The following is a 16960-nucleotide window of genomic DNA, read 5'->3' on the forward strand; positions in this document are numbered from 1 at the left end:
TTCAAAACGTCAACTCAGACACAGAAAAATTTTGTTGGGTTCACTGAATGGTGAAACATCTATTTCGGTCATCCCCTGTTGGTGTTTTTTCTTCTCTCTCTTTTGTTTTTTCCTTCCATGAAAACAATAAAATCAACGAATTCCTTTTTCCCCTGGCCCTTTCAAAGAAGATTCCAAACAAATAGTGATAAGGTTTCGACATTTCAAGACTTATCCACAATTTCCGTGAAAAAAAGATGAGAAACTCTCGGAGATTTCTTGTTGCCAAAATGTCAACTCAGACAACATAATTCTGCCCCAGCTATCTGAATCGTGTCATTACTTCCCACCTTATGGTCCTCCTAAAGAATCTGAAAGGAACGAGGAAATTCTCCCAAAGAATCTGAAAAGAACGAGGAAATTAAACATCCATCCATGCACTTATTGGAGGTAAATGGGAAATTAAACATTGATAGGGCGTCTAGTTGTAGCAGGCCCTTTGAACAAATTTGCAATTCATGCAAGCATTAATGCTACATGGAAGTTCATACAAAAATTCTTAATAGAAGACTTGGACATAAACTTGTTCTTATTCACTTTCTAATCCCCTCAAGACAAACACGGAGTTCTCAACCAAGCCCCATAGAACTTCAAAGGACGCATGCTCATTCTTATACTGTGGCCACCTAGTTTTACATTGCAAGAAATTTGTCTAAACCACTCAACCTTTTTTGTGCATATACATTGCCTCCCACTAGACCATATGACTCACGATAATGCTACACATATTGGGAAAGCTTTGGGCAACTTACTAGAGGTAGAAGAAGACACCCAATTTAGAATTACATTATCAGGATAAAAAGTTGAGATTGACATAACCTTTCCACTGAAACAAGGATTCACTCTCACATGACCCTACAACATAGATACTTGGGTTTCTTTCAAAAACGAAAGGTTGTCGGATTTTTGCTATATTTGTGGAAGATTCAAATTTTCTACACTTTCCTAAAATCTATCCCCACGCATCTTTCATTCGTTACATGGCTCTGAACTGAGAACCTCAACCTGCCACTATCTCGGACAACCCAAACTACAAATCCACAAATCCCAAGCCAAGCAAAAGAACCACATCCGACCCTCTCCACTAATCGATTCTCAACAACCCCTCTTCAAAGTAGGTCCCTTCCACAGCATCATTCGGATCTCAACATCCTTACCTCACAGCAAACTCTTCTAACCAGAGCAACCCATTAGATCTAGAAGCAATAATTCTCAACACAAAATGCAAAGCGGAAAAGAAAATTGGTGGAAAATACACAAGAAATACTAGAAAAAAATTTCCCAAAGTCTCAATCGATGGAACTCACTTGTAGAAAAAGCCAAGATAGCATCAGTTTGGCTTTCAACCACTCGCCGATCTAGAAATCAAAAAACTCTCAGTACTTGGCGATTCTGATGCCATTTTTGGTAGTCTGAGGCAATGAGCTACTGTTGCACAACACTTACTCACCCAAATTTAATCCTTTAGCATCAGCCATCTCCAACCCGATCAGAGCAAGGTTTAATTTTTTCACTATTAATCCTCTCTTATCATCAATCAAGGCAAGATCAAACCTCCCATCACTAAGGGCTAATTACGCCTTCCAAAGCCTGACTGATTCGACACCTCAGGAAGGGAATTTATCTCCCTCAAAAACTACAAAGAAGCCTCCCTAGCGTTCATAATGGAGATAGATGTAGTCGGTAGTACAAGGTTATCAAGCACAAAAAGCTAAGCACAAGGCCCATATTCTCTCGGCCCATCACAATGAGCCCAATTTTCTTTTCTTAAGTTTTATTCTACAAGGCTCATTTCTTAACAAGCAAGCCTAGTCAGCTACCCTTCCTAAATTGAGCAATCCAAATTACTAAAGTCAATTGGTTATTCCAATAGTCACTACCGAAAATGTCATTTGCTCCAATAGCCTAGCTGCATCCACAGAGGCCTCCCACTCGTCCTCACTCAACTTTGAGAGAATTATAAAAAGGTTGAGCACTTCTCGTTTGCTCGATGCCCACAACCTCTAAAGGAAAAAAAGAAAAAAAAAACAAGTGAGGCTAATGAATCTTCAGAAGCCATTCCCCAACCCATCATTTGATTCAACTCTAGATTTCATGCTATTGGAAATGCAATTCGAATCTACAGGAAAAATTTAAAAATATAAGGAGCATCCAAGGTCCACCTCATAACTCAGGTCACACTCAACCATGTTTGAAAAATCCAAAAAAGCTGAAGAGACAAGCTCAAAAATGTCTTCACTAGCTTAATGAAGACAATGGTTTGGAATTGCAAAGAACTCGCCCTACTCAAAGCAATCCAGCCTTTAAGGGAAAATATTAGAAAATATAATTCGGTTATCCGGATATTATCCTTTTCTTGAAAATCATGGTGCCTGCATAACACACCTTATCTATCGTAAATAGTTTTGGTTTGTACCATTTTATAAATTTTCTAGTCTAAGGGAACAAGGAGTCCTTCTGCTTTTATGGCGTGTGGGTGTAGATATTGAACCTAATAATATTAATATGAAAGCTATATCTATTTTGATTTACTTTGATCCTCTCTATCACCCTTGACTTGTTATATTTGTATATACCCCTGCTCAGTGGCACTTTAAAGCAAATTTGTGGAAACTTTTGGATTCAATATTTAAAGCATTCCTTGGAACATTGTGTTGTGCAAGAGATTTCAACGACTTACTCAAACAATCTAGAAAATTCGGGAGCTCCCTTTCACATTTACCTCACAGGAGGATTGAGGAATCTTATGGAAAATCATGCATTAATTGATATGGCTTGACATGCTATCTTTTACATGGACTAACAATAGGCAAGGCAATGCACTTATATGTCATGAGAGACTGGATCGTCGTATTGCAAACCAACAATGGAGACTATTATTCCCAAACGCCACATTGCAACATCTGACTTCTTTGGCATTGGATCACCATCCACTGCTATTAAATACAACAGTCAACATCATACATATTCTTTTAAGTTTGAAGAATTATGAATCCATGAACCACTCAGTCAACTAATAATCCAAGCAGCATGGAGCAAACGTTTTACAGGATCTCTAGCTTATATACTCTGCAAAAAAATCATGGCCACAAAAGACGATCTCAAACTTTGGAACAAAGTCCATTTTGGGAAAATTCAAGACAACATTCAAAAAATAGAAAGTGAGCATCTTGAAGTATAGTGCAGTAGTCCATCCTCACAAAATCAGGCACGAAAAAAATAGGTTCAGAACCTCCAGGAGCAATTGAAGAATGAAGAAATTTTATGGCGTAAAAAATCTAGAATCTCATAGCTAACCACCTCGGATCTCAACACCAAATTTTATCATCTATCAACAACCATCCAAAGGCAGAGTAATGCGATTGACTCCATTAAATTGGGCACAAGTAATTGGTTGATGGACTAATCTATTATTGAATCTACTTTCATTAATTATTTCCGGTCCATATATGCTATTACAAGCTCGATAGTTTGGGGCCAACTGGAAGATCTATTCGATAAACAAGTCACAGATCAAAAAAATGACTTTCTTAGTGCACTGCCTAGTGAAGATGAAATATTTGCGGCTCTAAACAAATTCCAAATCAAAAAGCCCTGGGGCCAAATGGAATGACTGCTCTCTTTTATAGACACTATTGGATTATTATCAAAAGTGAAGTCAGCAAGGCAGTGTAAAATTTTTTCCAAAATGGTAAACTTCTAAAATAGATGAATCATAAAAATATTACTCTCATCCCAAAATCACCAGTAATGTAGTTTCGCATGATCTCTCAGTGTGAAGTGGTATGAAACAAAATCCCTGAATCTAATACCTAATCGTTAACTGGACTGTGCACTGTAAGAAATAGAGCATCCTATATTTCTTCAGTCACCAAGTTCATAATGTCATTCTCAATCTTTTTCGAATTCCGATAGTCTCTTTAGATGTGATCCATCTTGTCACAATTCCAACATGTGATATGCTGGCCAGATCTAAACTTGTTCTTGCTCCTATTTCTAGAATATGATCTATCATGTTCCATGCCCCAACTATCAACGTTTAGGGTACAACTCGAACTCGAGATCATGCTAGAATCTTTTTTGTGCACCTCCTCCACAAGAATCTGATCTCGGATGTCGTCATATTTTAACTTCATCTTTCCGGAATAATTACTCATGATCGTCCTCATAGCCTCCCAACTATTCGGCAATTACACTTATATGATCAATGCCTAGATCTCATCATAAACTCAATCTCGACAAATGATAATTGATTTGTGATAGTGTTGAATCATTCAAGCATTAAGAAACTGATGTACCTTCTGTTATCTTGAGGTTGAACAACTTCTTCATCATATGCACCTTATTATTCTCTGAAAACTTTCCAAAATCCTAGACAAAGCCACTATGAGATTTGTTGTGGTCTTCTCCTTGATTACACTATGTGAAATTGACCTCGACTTGGTCAACTGAATAACACCAAGGACTTGTCTATCTAATAGGTTCTAATCAACATCATCCTCGCTATCTAGCTTTTTTTCAAAAGAGGAAGATAGTGCCTCTTCCTGTAGAGATAGTCATTGATATGCATCATCTTCCTATATCGTCATCCCAGCCTTCACTTCGTATCCTGCCATCGTTCTTCCTTGGACCCCAACCTTGGGCCTCTAATACTAGTTCTTGTGAAAAACACCCACATGCTATTATTAACAATGCTATAAACAAGTAACAGAAAACGAGAAAAATAAACAAGCAATCACGCAAAACAGAATTTACGTGATTTGGCAACAAGTGATCTACTTCCACAAAGTTGTAGAGGAGTTCATTTAGAGAAAAGTAGGCACATTGTGGAGCAATACAATGTCTCTCCCTCATTTTATCTCTCTCTCTCTCTCTCTCTCTCACACACACACACACACACACACAAGGCCCCTCTCTCTGTGTTTTGTCGTTCAATAGTGCCTCAAGCTTATTTTCAGAACATATATATAGGCTAGTAACAAAAACTCTAAAAAAATAAATTTTGGATTATTCGCTTGAGTGAAGTATCGAGCGTGCCTTGAGTGAACTCTCTATCTAATATTTGCTCAAGGGGCTTATCGAGTAAGACTCAAGCGAACTTTCTATCTGGGCTTCACTTGAACATCCTGTCGCACGAGCCTCGATCGAACTCTTTGTCTAAGCTTCGATCGAGCGACCCATCGCCCGACTGTCAAGTGAACTTTGTCTGGCGTTTTCTCAACACACAAACTAGGCTCCATAACCCAACAACTATCGTTTAATAATTAGGGGAAATACAATCAAAGTAAGGATGAGCAATGATATAGGGAAAAGGGAAAAGATGTCTCCAATTATGTCTAGGCCAATATATCATTTTCGATTTGAAATTGGGAAGTGGAGGGTGGTTATCCTACAAACTTAAGTGACATTTTTATTACTATTGGATTATCCTTTACTTTTTTTTAAAGAAAAATTTAAAGGTGAATGGAAAATATCATCTCATTAATTATAATGTGATGGAAGTGGAATAAAAGTGTAATATGCAAAGATTTTCCTTTACTACACATGTATTTGTCTTCCGCAATATCACTGAACCCTTGTTTTTGTTTTTGGTTGTTTACTTTAGTCTTATAATCTGGTGGTATTAATTAGTTTGATAATTTTCCTGGGGTTGTCTGATGATTTCCCGTACGAACGCGTGATGCCCCTTGTTTGTTAGCTATTAATTCCTTGATGAGTTTGCAGATTTCGATCGACTATGAATCTTACCCTTCCATTGCCTGATCATGATCTCTTAATATATGAAAAAAATGTGGAAAAAATAGATAGCTAGGACTGACAAGAGAAGGAAAGAATCTAATTACGTACGCGTAGATATCAATTCATGTATATTTGTACACATGCAAGATCGATCGATCCTTGCGGATACAATATTTTTATTAATTTGGTGGCTGATAATAATAAATAGTGTAGCTCTGAGTGTGTTTGTAATGCAGTGGTACAATTGCATGTATACGTCATAATTATGGTATGTTATTTTGGTACGAATGACATATTTACACTTTTTGACATCTCCTTGTGTGAAAATTTTATTTCAGTTTGATCTGCATATACATTAAATATAAAAACATCATTTATTATGGAATTCAATAGTACAGTAATAAAAAACAATAAAAACACCAAATTTAACTTTTTTCTTTTTGCAAATTTTTCAAAATTCATGAACTTATTTTTAAAAATAAATAAATAAAATTTATTGGTACAATCTGATTTGTAAAAGAAGTTTCAAACTTAAATTTGATCTTGCAAATGAAATATTGCGCAATAGAAGAAACAGAAGAAAATGATAGAAAGAACAAAGCTTACCGCATGTGACTTGGTGAACGCGGATGATGGTGGTGGCGCAAGGAGCTAGTGGCAACAGAGTAGCCCGTAAGTACAAAAATCCCCAAATCCATGCATAGCAGGCCAAGCATACTCCTCTCATTCTAAGCCCTAAAATCCAAATTTTATAACTAAAAAATCTAAGAAATTCACAAAAGCAAAGCAATAACTTCTATTTTGAGGGAGAAATAGAAGAAAATGATAGAAAGAACAAAACTTATTGCAGGTGACATGGTGAACGCGGACGATGGTGGTGGCGCAAGGAGACAGTGGCAATAACATAGTAGACCAAGACACAGAGACTAAGAGTGAGAGAGAAGAGAGGGATAAGAGAGTGGCATGAGAAAATGAGAGAAAGGAGGAAAGCTTACTTTAGTGGTTGGCTGGACATTGGAGACGAAAGTGGTGACTAGAGGCAAGAGCATCGGCGATGACAATAGAGAGAAGAAAATGGAGAGCGGGAGAACAAGAGTGAAAAACAAAGGAATGAGGGAATAACTTGTTTTATTAGGGATTGATTTTCGTGGTATTATTTGAGAAATTTACGTTCGAATTATTTCGAGCAACAAAAAGTTTGATTGATGCATTTTTTTAGAGCAAATATTTTTAGGGACGAACTATTTCGTCTTTAGATATATACTACTGTTCGAACTATAAAATAGTAGTTCAAACTATATTTTTAATAATTACAGTTTTTGAGACGATGTTTACGTTTTGTCTCAAAAAATTAATTTTAAAAACGAAAAATTTTCTCTAAAAGTCAAATTTGTTGTAGTGTGCCATATAAATAATGTAGAAGATTATGTACCCCTCACACCAGTTTACAAAAAGAAAACTCTTAAAACTATTATTTGTTAGCAAACACCTTCCCCTACTACAGCAGATCATGACTAGGGTTGTAGCAGGGGAATCACTCGTTGGATCAGAAGCTAGGCCACTTTCCTGTTGATAATATGTGTTTGCAACGGCTTTCCTTCATTTACCGTTTGTGGAAGAACAAACTATTATTGTTTGGGGCCCCCAAGCTGTATACATTTTCACTCGTCAACGGTGGGATTCTAAGATCTCATTTGAATGTTGAAATGAGATGAGATGAGATGAATACTAGTTAAATAGTTTGTGAATAATTGTGAGATTGTTTGAGTTAAGATGTTTTATGGAATTTTGAGAAATAAGATAAAAAAAAGTTGAATAAAAATATTATAAAATTAAAATATTGTTAGAATATAAGTTTTTAATATTATTTTTATTTTGAAATTTGAAAAAGTTAAATTATTTTTTGTGTTTTGCTTAGAAGTTTGGAAAAGTTGTAATGATTAAATAATTATTCGATAAAAAAGTTGAAAATTTAAAATTAAAAAGTATATGTATTTGTGTTTGTGGTGTTTGGATGTTGAGATAAGATAGGATCATGAGATAAGATGATCTTACAATCCAAACAGGAATCAATTGCAAAGAAACCGATCTGAACTAATTACAAGTTATAACCTAGATTGGATCAAGCTAGCACTAGAGTTAGGATTTCTTATTATACTTGTCTGTCTTATGACTTTATAGTTGCCGGCTAGTTCTGAAATGTATACCTATATATATATCCTAATCTAAATATAGCAGTTAATTGAAGAGTAAAAAATGTGAACATGGGGGGGTCGGTGAGTTGGTGAATTTAGTTTGCAGCAGTCAGTAGCTTCTATGAGAAGTAAACATGTAACTTGTAGGGTTAATAATTAATTAGCATATAATTAGCTAATTATCTGACTTTTTAGTTCCAAATTAAATGCATGCACATATATATATATATATATATATGAATGATCGTCTTATAATTGAACACTAATAATTAATAAGAGGCGTCTTTCTCTTTCCTTTTTTCATCATTTGGTGTTAATTCTAGGGTAGAAATTAATGAATTAGATGATGGTTTGACTTTGCTATCATGTTATATATACAAAGGTCAAAGTTTTAGTTGATATGCAGTAGTAATCCTGGCCGTAGATCTAGGCCGCTGTATATATAACATATATATATATATATATATATCTATATATATCTGTTTTAAGACTACTCTTGCGCGCATTATAAATATGTAATATTCTTAGGTCTCTTTCTTTTAGGTTATACAAATTTTCTCGAGTCTTTTCTGAGGGCCGGTTTGGCTTAAAATCATGTTGGCATGCATTAATTTGCAGTACTCTTCGGGATATTTGGAGTTTGAGTACTCTAACATCCCCAATCCCCAATATATATATATATATATATATATATATATATATATATATATTTATATAAGTAATTCAAAAGTTTAGATCAGAATTAGTTTTAGTTTAAGAGAAATACTTTATCCACCAAAAAAAAAATACAAAATGAAAATGTGGCTTGGGAGCAAGTTTAATCTCGATTCTATATTAATTAATGAAATATTGTGTAATTTTATCAATATCAGATGAGCATGCATGTATGATATATATATATATATATATATATATAGTATATGGATCTTAAGTACTACAGCTTGTATATTCTTGATCATCTTCTTCTTTTGATCTGGCCTCATAATTACGTCTGAGGGGGACGTAATTAATGGCGCGCTGCTTAATTATTATAATATACTAATTTTACTCTCGATCGGTTATAATGAGTTATGTATGATCATTGATATCACTAACGAAAATAATATATATGCGCATTCGATGGATCATGTAATATTGAAAATATTTGGACGTATCTTTACATGAATAATTATATATTAATCCTCCTCATCACCAGAAACAAAACAAAAAACGATATATCCATGATCCATATATCGTTTAGTACTCCTCTGAAAATTACTAACCGCATCGATCTCATGCCATGCGTGGTGTGATTTTATAATGTTATATGAAATATATTTAATTAGCTAGCTAGGGTGTTAGCTAGCTAGCTGGTGCTTACATGATCATGATCAATGATTGATCAACACATGACAAGCAAATAATAATGGCAAAATATATATAATGAAATCAAGATTATAATTAATAACTAGCTAGCTAAATGATCAAATTATATATATATATATGTATGTATATATGTATATCGACATTCATAATAATGGCAAAATAAAATGAATTCCAATATAGAGCCAATTTGAGAGGTTCGAACACGTTATTATATATATTAGAACATGCATGTTAACGTAAGATATTGTTCCTATATATGGTACTCTTACGTAATATATACTTGCGTATTAAAAAAAACCTGGACATAAATAGCGTATAGTACGTACTGCTCCATAATAAAAAAATTAAGAAAAAAAACATAAATTTGGAACAATATAATCAAATTAGTTAACGATTCGATACATGAGTACTGAACACTTTTGCAAGAAAGAGATTTTACATGCATTGAATGTATATAGAGGCTAGCTAGCTTAACATCGTTAGCTACGGCCTTCATGATCATCTGTTTAACAAATTAAATAAAAGAAACCTAAAAATACAAGAATGCTTTGTGAATGAACTAATTAACGTAATTTCTCATATATATATATATATATGTTGAACTCATGCATGCATTGCCGGCCGGCCTGGGTGACACTTCAGGTGAAAAAAATGTTACTCTACCATGACGTAATTGGCGATGTTGAAGAGGATGTTAATCTGAATAAAAAAGGAAAAGATCAGATATTGAAGCATTAGCCAAACGTATCATTTAAATATATAAAGCTAGATTAGCCAAACGTCTCATTTAAATATGTATAAATAATGGAACAAAACAAATTGCTTGAGGGTATAGAACCTACTCCAATATATCTTTCCAATAGGTATCGCTCGTTTCATCATCCATGAGCTTGTCCCAAGCCTCAAAGATAGTACTGGAAGAAGCTGACTCGGTTGAGGATTGATTTGGATCAGTAGTCTTGCTAATTTCCATTTGGTTGACATGGTACGTACCCGGAGATTCAGAAAGCAATGCTGGCAATAGGTTCTGGTTTTCTGTTTGATTCTCATTTAATGTACTGCTAAAGCTGCTGTTTTTTATACCAAGAATTTCTGGGATGAATCCATCTGAAACTCCTTCCCAAGAGTTAGAAATACCCGGGCAGTTGCTGGGAGCTTTAGGGTTCTTGAGCAGTCCCGAATCAATTATATACTCTTCAAGACCTGTCAGGAGGGGCTCCTTGTTCATGTAGAGAGTGCTTGTCCCATTCAGAAGTCCTTCAAAAGGGTTGAGATTTCGGATCCCAAACAGATGATCAGTATTATCCATATTTAGAAGAGGGTTTGTATTTATAATCTGCCACAGATTTTGCAGGAGTTGGATATTTGCCAGGTGAGAGGCATGATCAGCCTGTAAATTACTAATTAGAGCTTGACTGCCCCAATTAGGAATCATTAAATTTCTGAAGTTTGCAGCACCAAGCAACTGAGAAAGATTCACAAGGTGATTGAGATCAGTTCTTGGCTTGTGGCTGGTTGGGTCGATTCCCATTCGAAGCAACTTCTTCCTTAAATTAGTGTTCCAGTAGTTCTTGATCTCATTGTCGGTCCGCCCAGGAAGTTTTGTTGCAATCCTTGACCACCTGCAACAGCAATAATTATAATATTGTAGCGGTTAATTCCCCATACACACACACACACGCACGAACGCACGCACATCATGAAAAGTGTATGTACTAAAAAATATACGAAGCTTCAATATATAAACAAATTTTCGAATTTCAAAGGTGCGTACTTGTTTCCAAGAATAGAATGAAGGTTGATGATCTTTCGCTCTTCATCTTCAGAGAACTTCCCTCTCTTGATATCAGGCCTAAGGTAATTTGTCCACCTTAGTCTGCAACTCTTTCCGCACCTGTTCAAGCCAGCAAGCTTGGGGAGTGCCCTCCAACTTCCATGGCCATGGCTGCTAATGTAAGCAATTAGTTTCTGATCTTCCTCGGGCGTCCATGGCCCCTTCTTCAAACCGTCCTCATCACAACATGGGGGTCGACCCATTGATTGTCTTGGGAAACAAACAATAATGTTGCAAGAAATATATGAGATCTGTACGTTGAGATGGATAGTTAAAGGTGGTAGATCAATTATTGGAAATATGGGTGAAACATGCTGGTTTTTATAGGTGCAAGGGAGACAGGATTCAAAGGATGATGTCATTGTCATTCTTTGAATTTCATACGATATTCTTAGCTTGCAAAAGCACGGCAATGAAGAGGAAGCTGCCTAACGACCATTTTGGCATTTTTCAGCGCGACGGGACGGAAGAACAATTAAAGCTCCCTCGCAAATGAATTATTGGACCAAAATAGGATTAGGTAGTGCAAGTGTCGTTTGAATATTATATGGTAATTAAGCATGAGAGAGATTTCCCAAAGGCGGTTTTGGGCTCTCAAGCTGTAGGTGACCTAGGGTGTAAAAATAAACCGGAGAACCGCCCTGGTTCGGTCCAGTTCTGAACCGATTTGGTCCGGGACCGATTCTTTCATTTTAAAAACCGATCAAAATCGTTCCGGTTCTTGTTTTATGTTTTCTGGCACCAAACCGGTTCATATATATATTTTAATTAATTTTTAATATTATACCTAATATTTTTTATATTATATAATTATATATGAAATAATGTTATATTATAATTTATAATATAAAATTTAAACATGAACATTTATTTGATCATATGTTTTAAATATAAAGTATATATACTAATTACTTTTTATGATTTTCAACATATTGCTTTTGATAAATATATTAGTAATATTAATACTAAAACTAAAAAATCGGACTGAGCCAGACTGGAAATACCAGTTTAGGAGGCTAACCAGTACGATATCGATTCCAAAATTTATCACAAACTAGACCCGTTACAGTACCCTTGCCCAAAGCATTGATTCGATCTGTTTTAAAAGCCACCAATATTTGAATTTCCAATTAATAATTATCTCTTTTTAGCATTAATAAATGCTGTGTTTTAGCTAAAAGCATACATAAAAAATAATAGAATTAGAAAAATTCTTGATCTACAAATTGATATTATAAAAAGTAAAAACAAACTTTTTAATTTGATCTATGTAATACATCAAATTATAAATTTTATTTTATTATAAAATAAATCTGATGTCTCATAATATCACTCCACAAAGTCACAAACTTACTTTTATAAGACTTTATAAGGCCTAGCACTTTTTCTATTATTAAATAGATATTCTTATATTTATTGGAATTATAAATGAGATAGTTTAAAGGATATTATAAATATATATAACTTCCGGGTGAGTGCCTTCTCTTTTCTCTCGCGGGAGGTAAAGTGAGGTTTTAGTGCCTTTGAAGAAATTCAAAGGTTTAGTTCTCACTTCTTGTGAATTGGTCATTTTGTTCTGCTTCAATATTGTATCTCGAATGGAAATTGAGGATCTTGTAAATCGATTGTAAAGACTCCATCTGTCTACGGAGGAAAATTCTTTCTTCCATGTCAAAGAAGACGTTAGGATGGATGCTGAGAGACATGGAACTCACTGCATAGTTGAGAGAGTTTTGGCTAATAAGATTATCAATAGTGAAGCTTTTAGAATCACTATGTCTCAACTATGGAGGTTAGAAGGATGGGTTCGTTTTAAAGAGTTAGGAGACCAAAGCTTCTTGATAGAGTTTCAGACCCTAGTTGACAAAGAGAAGGTCCTTAGTGGTCGCCCCTGGTATTTTGACAGAAACCTATTTACCCTACTAGAGGTGGATAGGGTAGTATCCATTAATGACATTCATTTTAGTCTTGAAGCGTTTTGGGTGCAACTACACAACCTCCCACTGGCCACCATGATGGAGGAGTTCGGAGCATCAATAGGTCATGTTATCAGGGTGGACACAGAGGCAGATGGACGTGCATGGGGAAGGTGCCTTAGGGTACGAGTGGCCATTGATATTCACAAACCTCTTCTCCGAGGTAAATGGCTCATGTTAGGGGACAAGAAATACTGGATATCTTTCAAGTATGAAAGATTGCAAAACTTTTGTTTTCAGTGTGATATTCTATTCCATAAAGGCAAGAGTTGCACTCAACATCACCATGATCAACAGGTTACGGACCAGACTACATTACAATTTGGATCCTGGCTCAGAGGACAATCAAAGAATACTAGCACCTTCGATGGCCGTAAATACGAGAGCTCTAATGGTGTCAACCAGCGTCATGGGATGAAAGAAGAAGCAAGAGAATCAGAAGTTAGGAAGGAGGAAAAGTCAAACATATCTACAGAAAATCCAATTTAGTTGGCAGTTTTTCAGCAAGAGCAGGTTGAGAACATTCGGGATGGGGGTCATCAAAGGGCCCAGGGTCAGCAGTCAACAGAGGTCGAATCAGATAAAGATAGATCCACATCTATCTTTCTCGATTTTCCCCATAAAGTGCACTTAGAAAGTCAACCTCCCAATACCAAACCACCAACGGTCTTGTCTGAAGCATCTATAGCTAATCCTGACCATGGAGTCCCAAACTCACAGAGGTCTGACTCAAACATGGAAACAGACCCAGGGCAACCACCTTGGCCATCTGAAGCTTAACATATAGTCCTCGGGCCATCAATAGGATTCCATAAGAGACTTAAGCGAAATGAGAGAGAACCTCTTAAAGAATGGAATGAGTCAATCCAACAGAGCAAACCAAAGAGCCACTCGGGAGGGAGCCTGTAGGATACAGACTCTAAGGAGAATCCTGGAGTGGCCAGCAAGAGGGTCATTTCCAGAAAATGGAAAAGACAAGCACGAGGAGGAGACAACCACATTGGAGGGGTTGGTAATGAGACCTTGGTAGACAGGTCTAACCGCCCTAGGAGGGATCACTATAAGAGGGGCTGTAAGAGAATTAGTGAGATAGAACAACACGGACAGAAAAGACTTAAACCATTGGATGACAACAAGGAAAACACAAGTTCATTGGCAGAGGCTGGTTCCCAGCCCTGCCAACACTAATGAGTATACTGGTGTGAAACTGCCGAAGGTTTGGGAACCCTCAGAAAGTTAATATCTTTAGAAACCTTACTAAGGAAAAGTGTCCTAACCTAGTTTTCCTAGTGGAAACTAAGTGTAGAAATAAAAGAATGGAGAAAATAAGAAGAAACATAAAAATTGACAACTGTTTTACAGTGGCGAGTATAGGTATGAGCGGGGGCATTGCTCTACTTTGGAAAGAACTTTGGCATGTTAGAATACTTAATTACACATGGTGGCACATTAGTGCATTGATTCAGGAGGAAGCCAGGCCTACTTGGCAGTTCACAAGTTTTTATGGCCACCCAGATACTGCCAAGAGAAGCCTGACCATAGTGACTGAGGCTTGGAAGAGGATCAGAATAGGGACCGGGGAGTCTCAGTCCATTAGAGGAAAATTAGAGTCATGCCAAAGGGGATTGGTGCACTAGAACCAGTCCAAGCATCAACAATACCAAAAGAGGTTTGCACAGAAAATGGCTAAAATAAGTCACTTGCAAAATGTGGGTGATGGACAACACTTGATACAAATGCAACAACTACAAACTGATGTGGAGACCTCACTTGCAGAAAGGGACTTGAAGTGGCGGCAGAGAGCAAAACAACACTGGTTCAAATATGGAGACAGAAACACTCACTTTTTCCATCTGCAGGCTAGCCAAAGAAGGAAGACTAACACTATCCAAGTATTGAGGACTCACAAGGAAGGTTGGTAACTGAGCAAGAAGCAATTGGTGACACCTTTACTGAATTTTTTCTCAACCCTTTTTGCTTCATCTCGTTCTATGAATATTGAGGAATGTCTGGTTGGTCTGGAAACTATATTGACTTTGGAAATGAAAAGATGGCTCATGTCTCCATTCACTCAGGAGGATATCAAAACTGTTGTTTTCCAAATGAACCCTAATGGCTTCCCAGCCCATTTTTATCAAAAACATTGGGAGTTGGTGGGTCAGGATGTGTGCAACTTTGCCCTTCAAATTCTCAATCATGGTGGTAGCTTATTGGAGGTCAATGACACTTTCATCTCCCTTATTCCTAAAGTAAAAAGTCCAAACACAGTAGGTGACTATAGACCCATCAATTTGTGCAATGTGGTGTATAAAATTGTCTCAAAAATCCTTACAAATAGGCTGAAAACCATTCTCCCCAAACTCATTTCTTTGAACCAGAGTGCCTTTGTACCTAGTAGGTTAATAACAGACAACACTCTAGTTGCATATGAGGTATTACCCTCCATGAACACAAGGATGAAAGGAAAAAAAAGGTTTCATAGCTCTAAAACTTGACATGAGCAAGGCATATGATAGAGTTGGATGGAGCTTTGTGGCTGCAGTAATGTTCAAGATGCAGTTCCCTTAGCAATGGATTAATACCATACAGAATTGCCTTAGCTCAGTGTCTTACTCCATCCTTGTTAATGGGGTTCCTCAACAGAAGTTCTGGCCTTCAAAGGGACTCAGACAAAGGGACCCTATATCCCCATACATTTTTATATTATGTGCTGAAGTCTTGACTTCCCTACTGAATAGAGATGAGAGTAGTAGGGCTTTAGCACTTGTTCAAATTGGGAGAGGTCCAATCTCAGTAAGCCATCTGTTCTTTGCAGATGACAACCTTATGTTTTGCCAAGCTAACACTAAGGAGCTCAATTGTGTTCTTAATATCCTTAATCTTTATGAAAGGGCCTTAGGTCAGGTGTTGAATAAAGAGAAATCCTCAATCTTTTTCAGCAACAATACCAAGCCTGTTACCCAACAAGAGGTCTTATAGTTGGTAGGAGTAAAATCATCTAGGGCTTTTGAAAAATACTTGGGACTGTCTGCTTTTGTGGGAAGAGTAAGAGTTTCAGCATTCATTTCCTTATGGATAGAACATGGTCTCGAGTAGCAAATTGGAAGACAAAGTACTTGTCTGGAGCGAAACCCTCCTTAAAGCAGTTCTCCAAGCCATTCCAATATATGCCATGGGGATGTTTCTGCTCCCAGTCTCTATCACCAGAAAATTGAACCAACTGCTCAGGAAATTCTGGTGGGGTTACAATGAAGACACTTATAGAATTCAGTGGGTTAGTTGGGACAAAATCAGTACCAACAAAGAGTCTGGAGGCCTTGGTTTCGGGGATTTTAAAAGGTTCAACTTAGCTCTATTATCGAGGCAAAGCTGGAGGATTATACAACATCCAAACTCTTTGGTGTCTATGGTTCTTAAACAGAAGTATTTCAGCCAGGTGGGTCTGCTAGATTCGAGACTGGGGCCAGGTCCATCTTTTGCATAGATAGGTATTCAAGCTGGGCTAAACCTACTAAGGAAATGACTCATGTGGAGGATAGGTAATGGGACCAAGGTGAACATTTGGAAAGATGGTTGGATCCCAAGTTTTCAGTCAAGCAAGGTGATATCCACTCGAGATGCAGAATGCTAGTGTGAGAAAGACAGTGACCTCATAGACCCCCAACAGAAAAAATGGAAGGAGTCCCTTCTATTGGAACTCTTCTCTCAACAGGAAATTGAAGCCATTACAGCTATTCCTATCAGCTTGGGTGGTAGGGATGATGTGATGACCTGGCCTTGGACAAACAATGGCCTCATCACTGTAAAAAGCT

At 36.7% G+C, this 16960-nt stretch overlaps 1 protein-coding gene across 1 annotated transcript; it reads right to left on the reverse strand.

Moving 5' to 3' along the window:
• Window positions 1–9962: 9962 nt before the first annotated feature.
• Window positions 9963–11427, reverse strand: LOC109004667 (transcription factor MYB39-like). Its single transcript, XM_018983300.2, has 3 exons — window positions 11113–11427; window positions 10181–10960; window positions 9963–10037 (listed from the first exon to the last, which is right to left on the reverse strand). Exons 1-3 carry the CDS (start codon window positions 11373–11375, stop codon window positions 9998–10000), a joined length of 1083 nt encoding a protein of 360 aa, XP_018838845.1. The 5' UTR covers window positions 11376–11427; the 3' UTR covers window positions 9963–9997.
• Between the last annotated feature and the right edge of the window lie 5533 nt (window positions 11428–16960).

This window comes from Juglans regia, chromosome 2, assembly GCF_001411555.2.
Source record: "Juglans regia cultivar Chandler chromosome 2, Walnut 2.0, whole genome shotgun sequence".
NCBI lineage: Eukaryota > Viridiplantae > Streptophyta > Magnoliopsida > Fagales > Juglandaceae > Juglans > Juglans regia.

Coding starts and splice junctions, on each gene's coding strand:
- LOC109004667 (XM_018983300.2), bottom strand. CDS start 11,375: ATGGGTCGACCCCCATGTTGTGATGAGGACGGTTTGAAGAAGGGGCCA. Junction 10,961..11,112: donor CATTCTATTCTTGGAAACAA/GTACGCACCTTT, acceptor TTGCTGTTGCAG/GTGGTCAAGGATTGCAACAA. Junction 10,038..10,180: donor TATTGGAAAGATATATTGGA/GTAGGTTCTATA, acceptor TTTTTTATTCAG/ATTAACATCCTCTTCAACAT.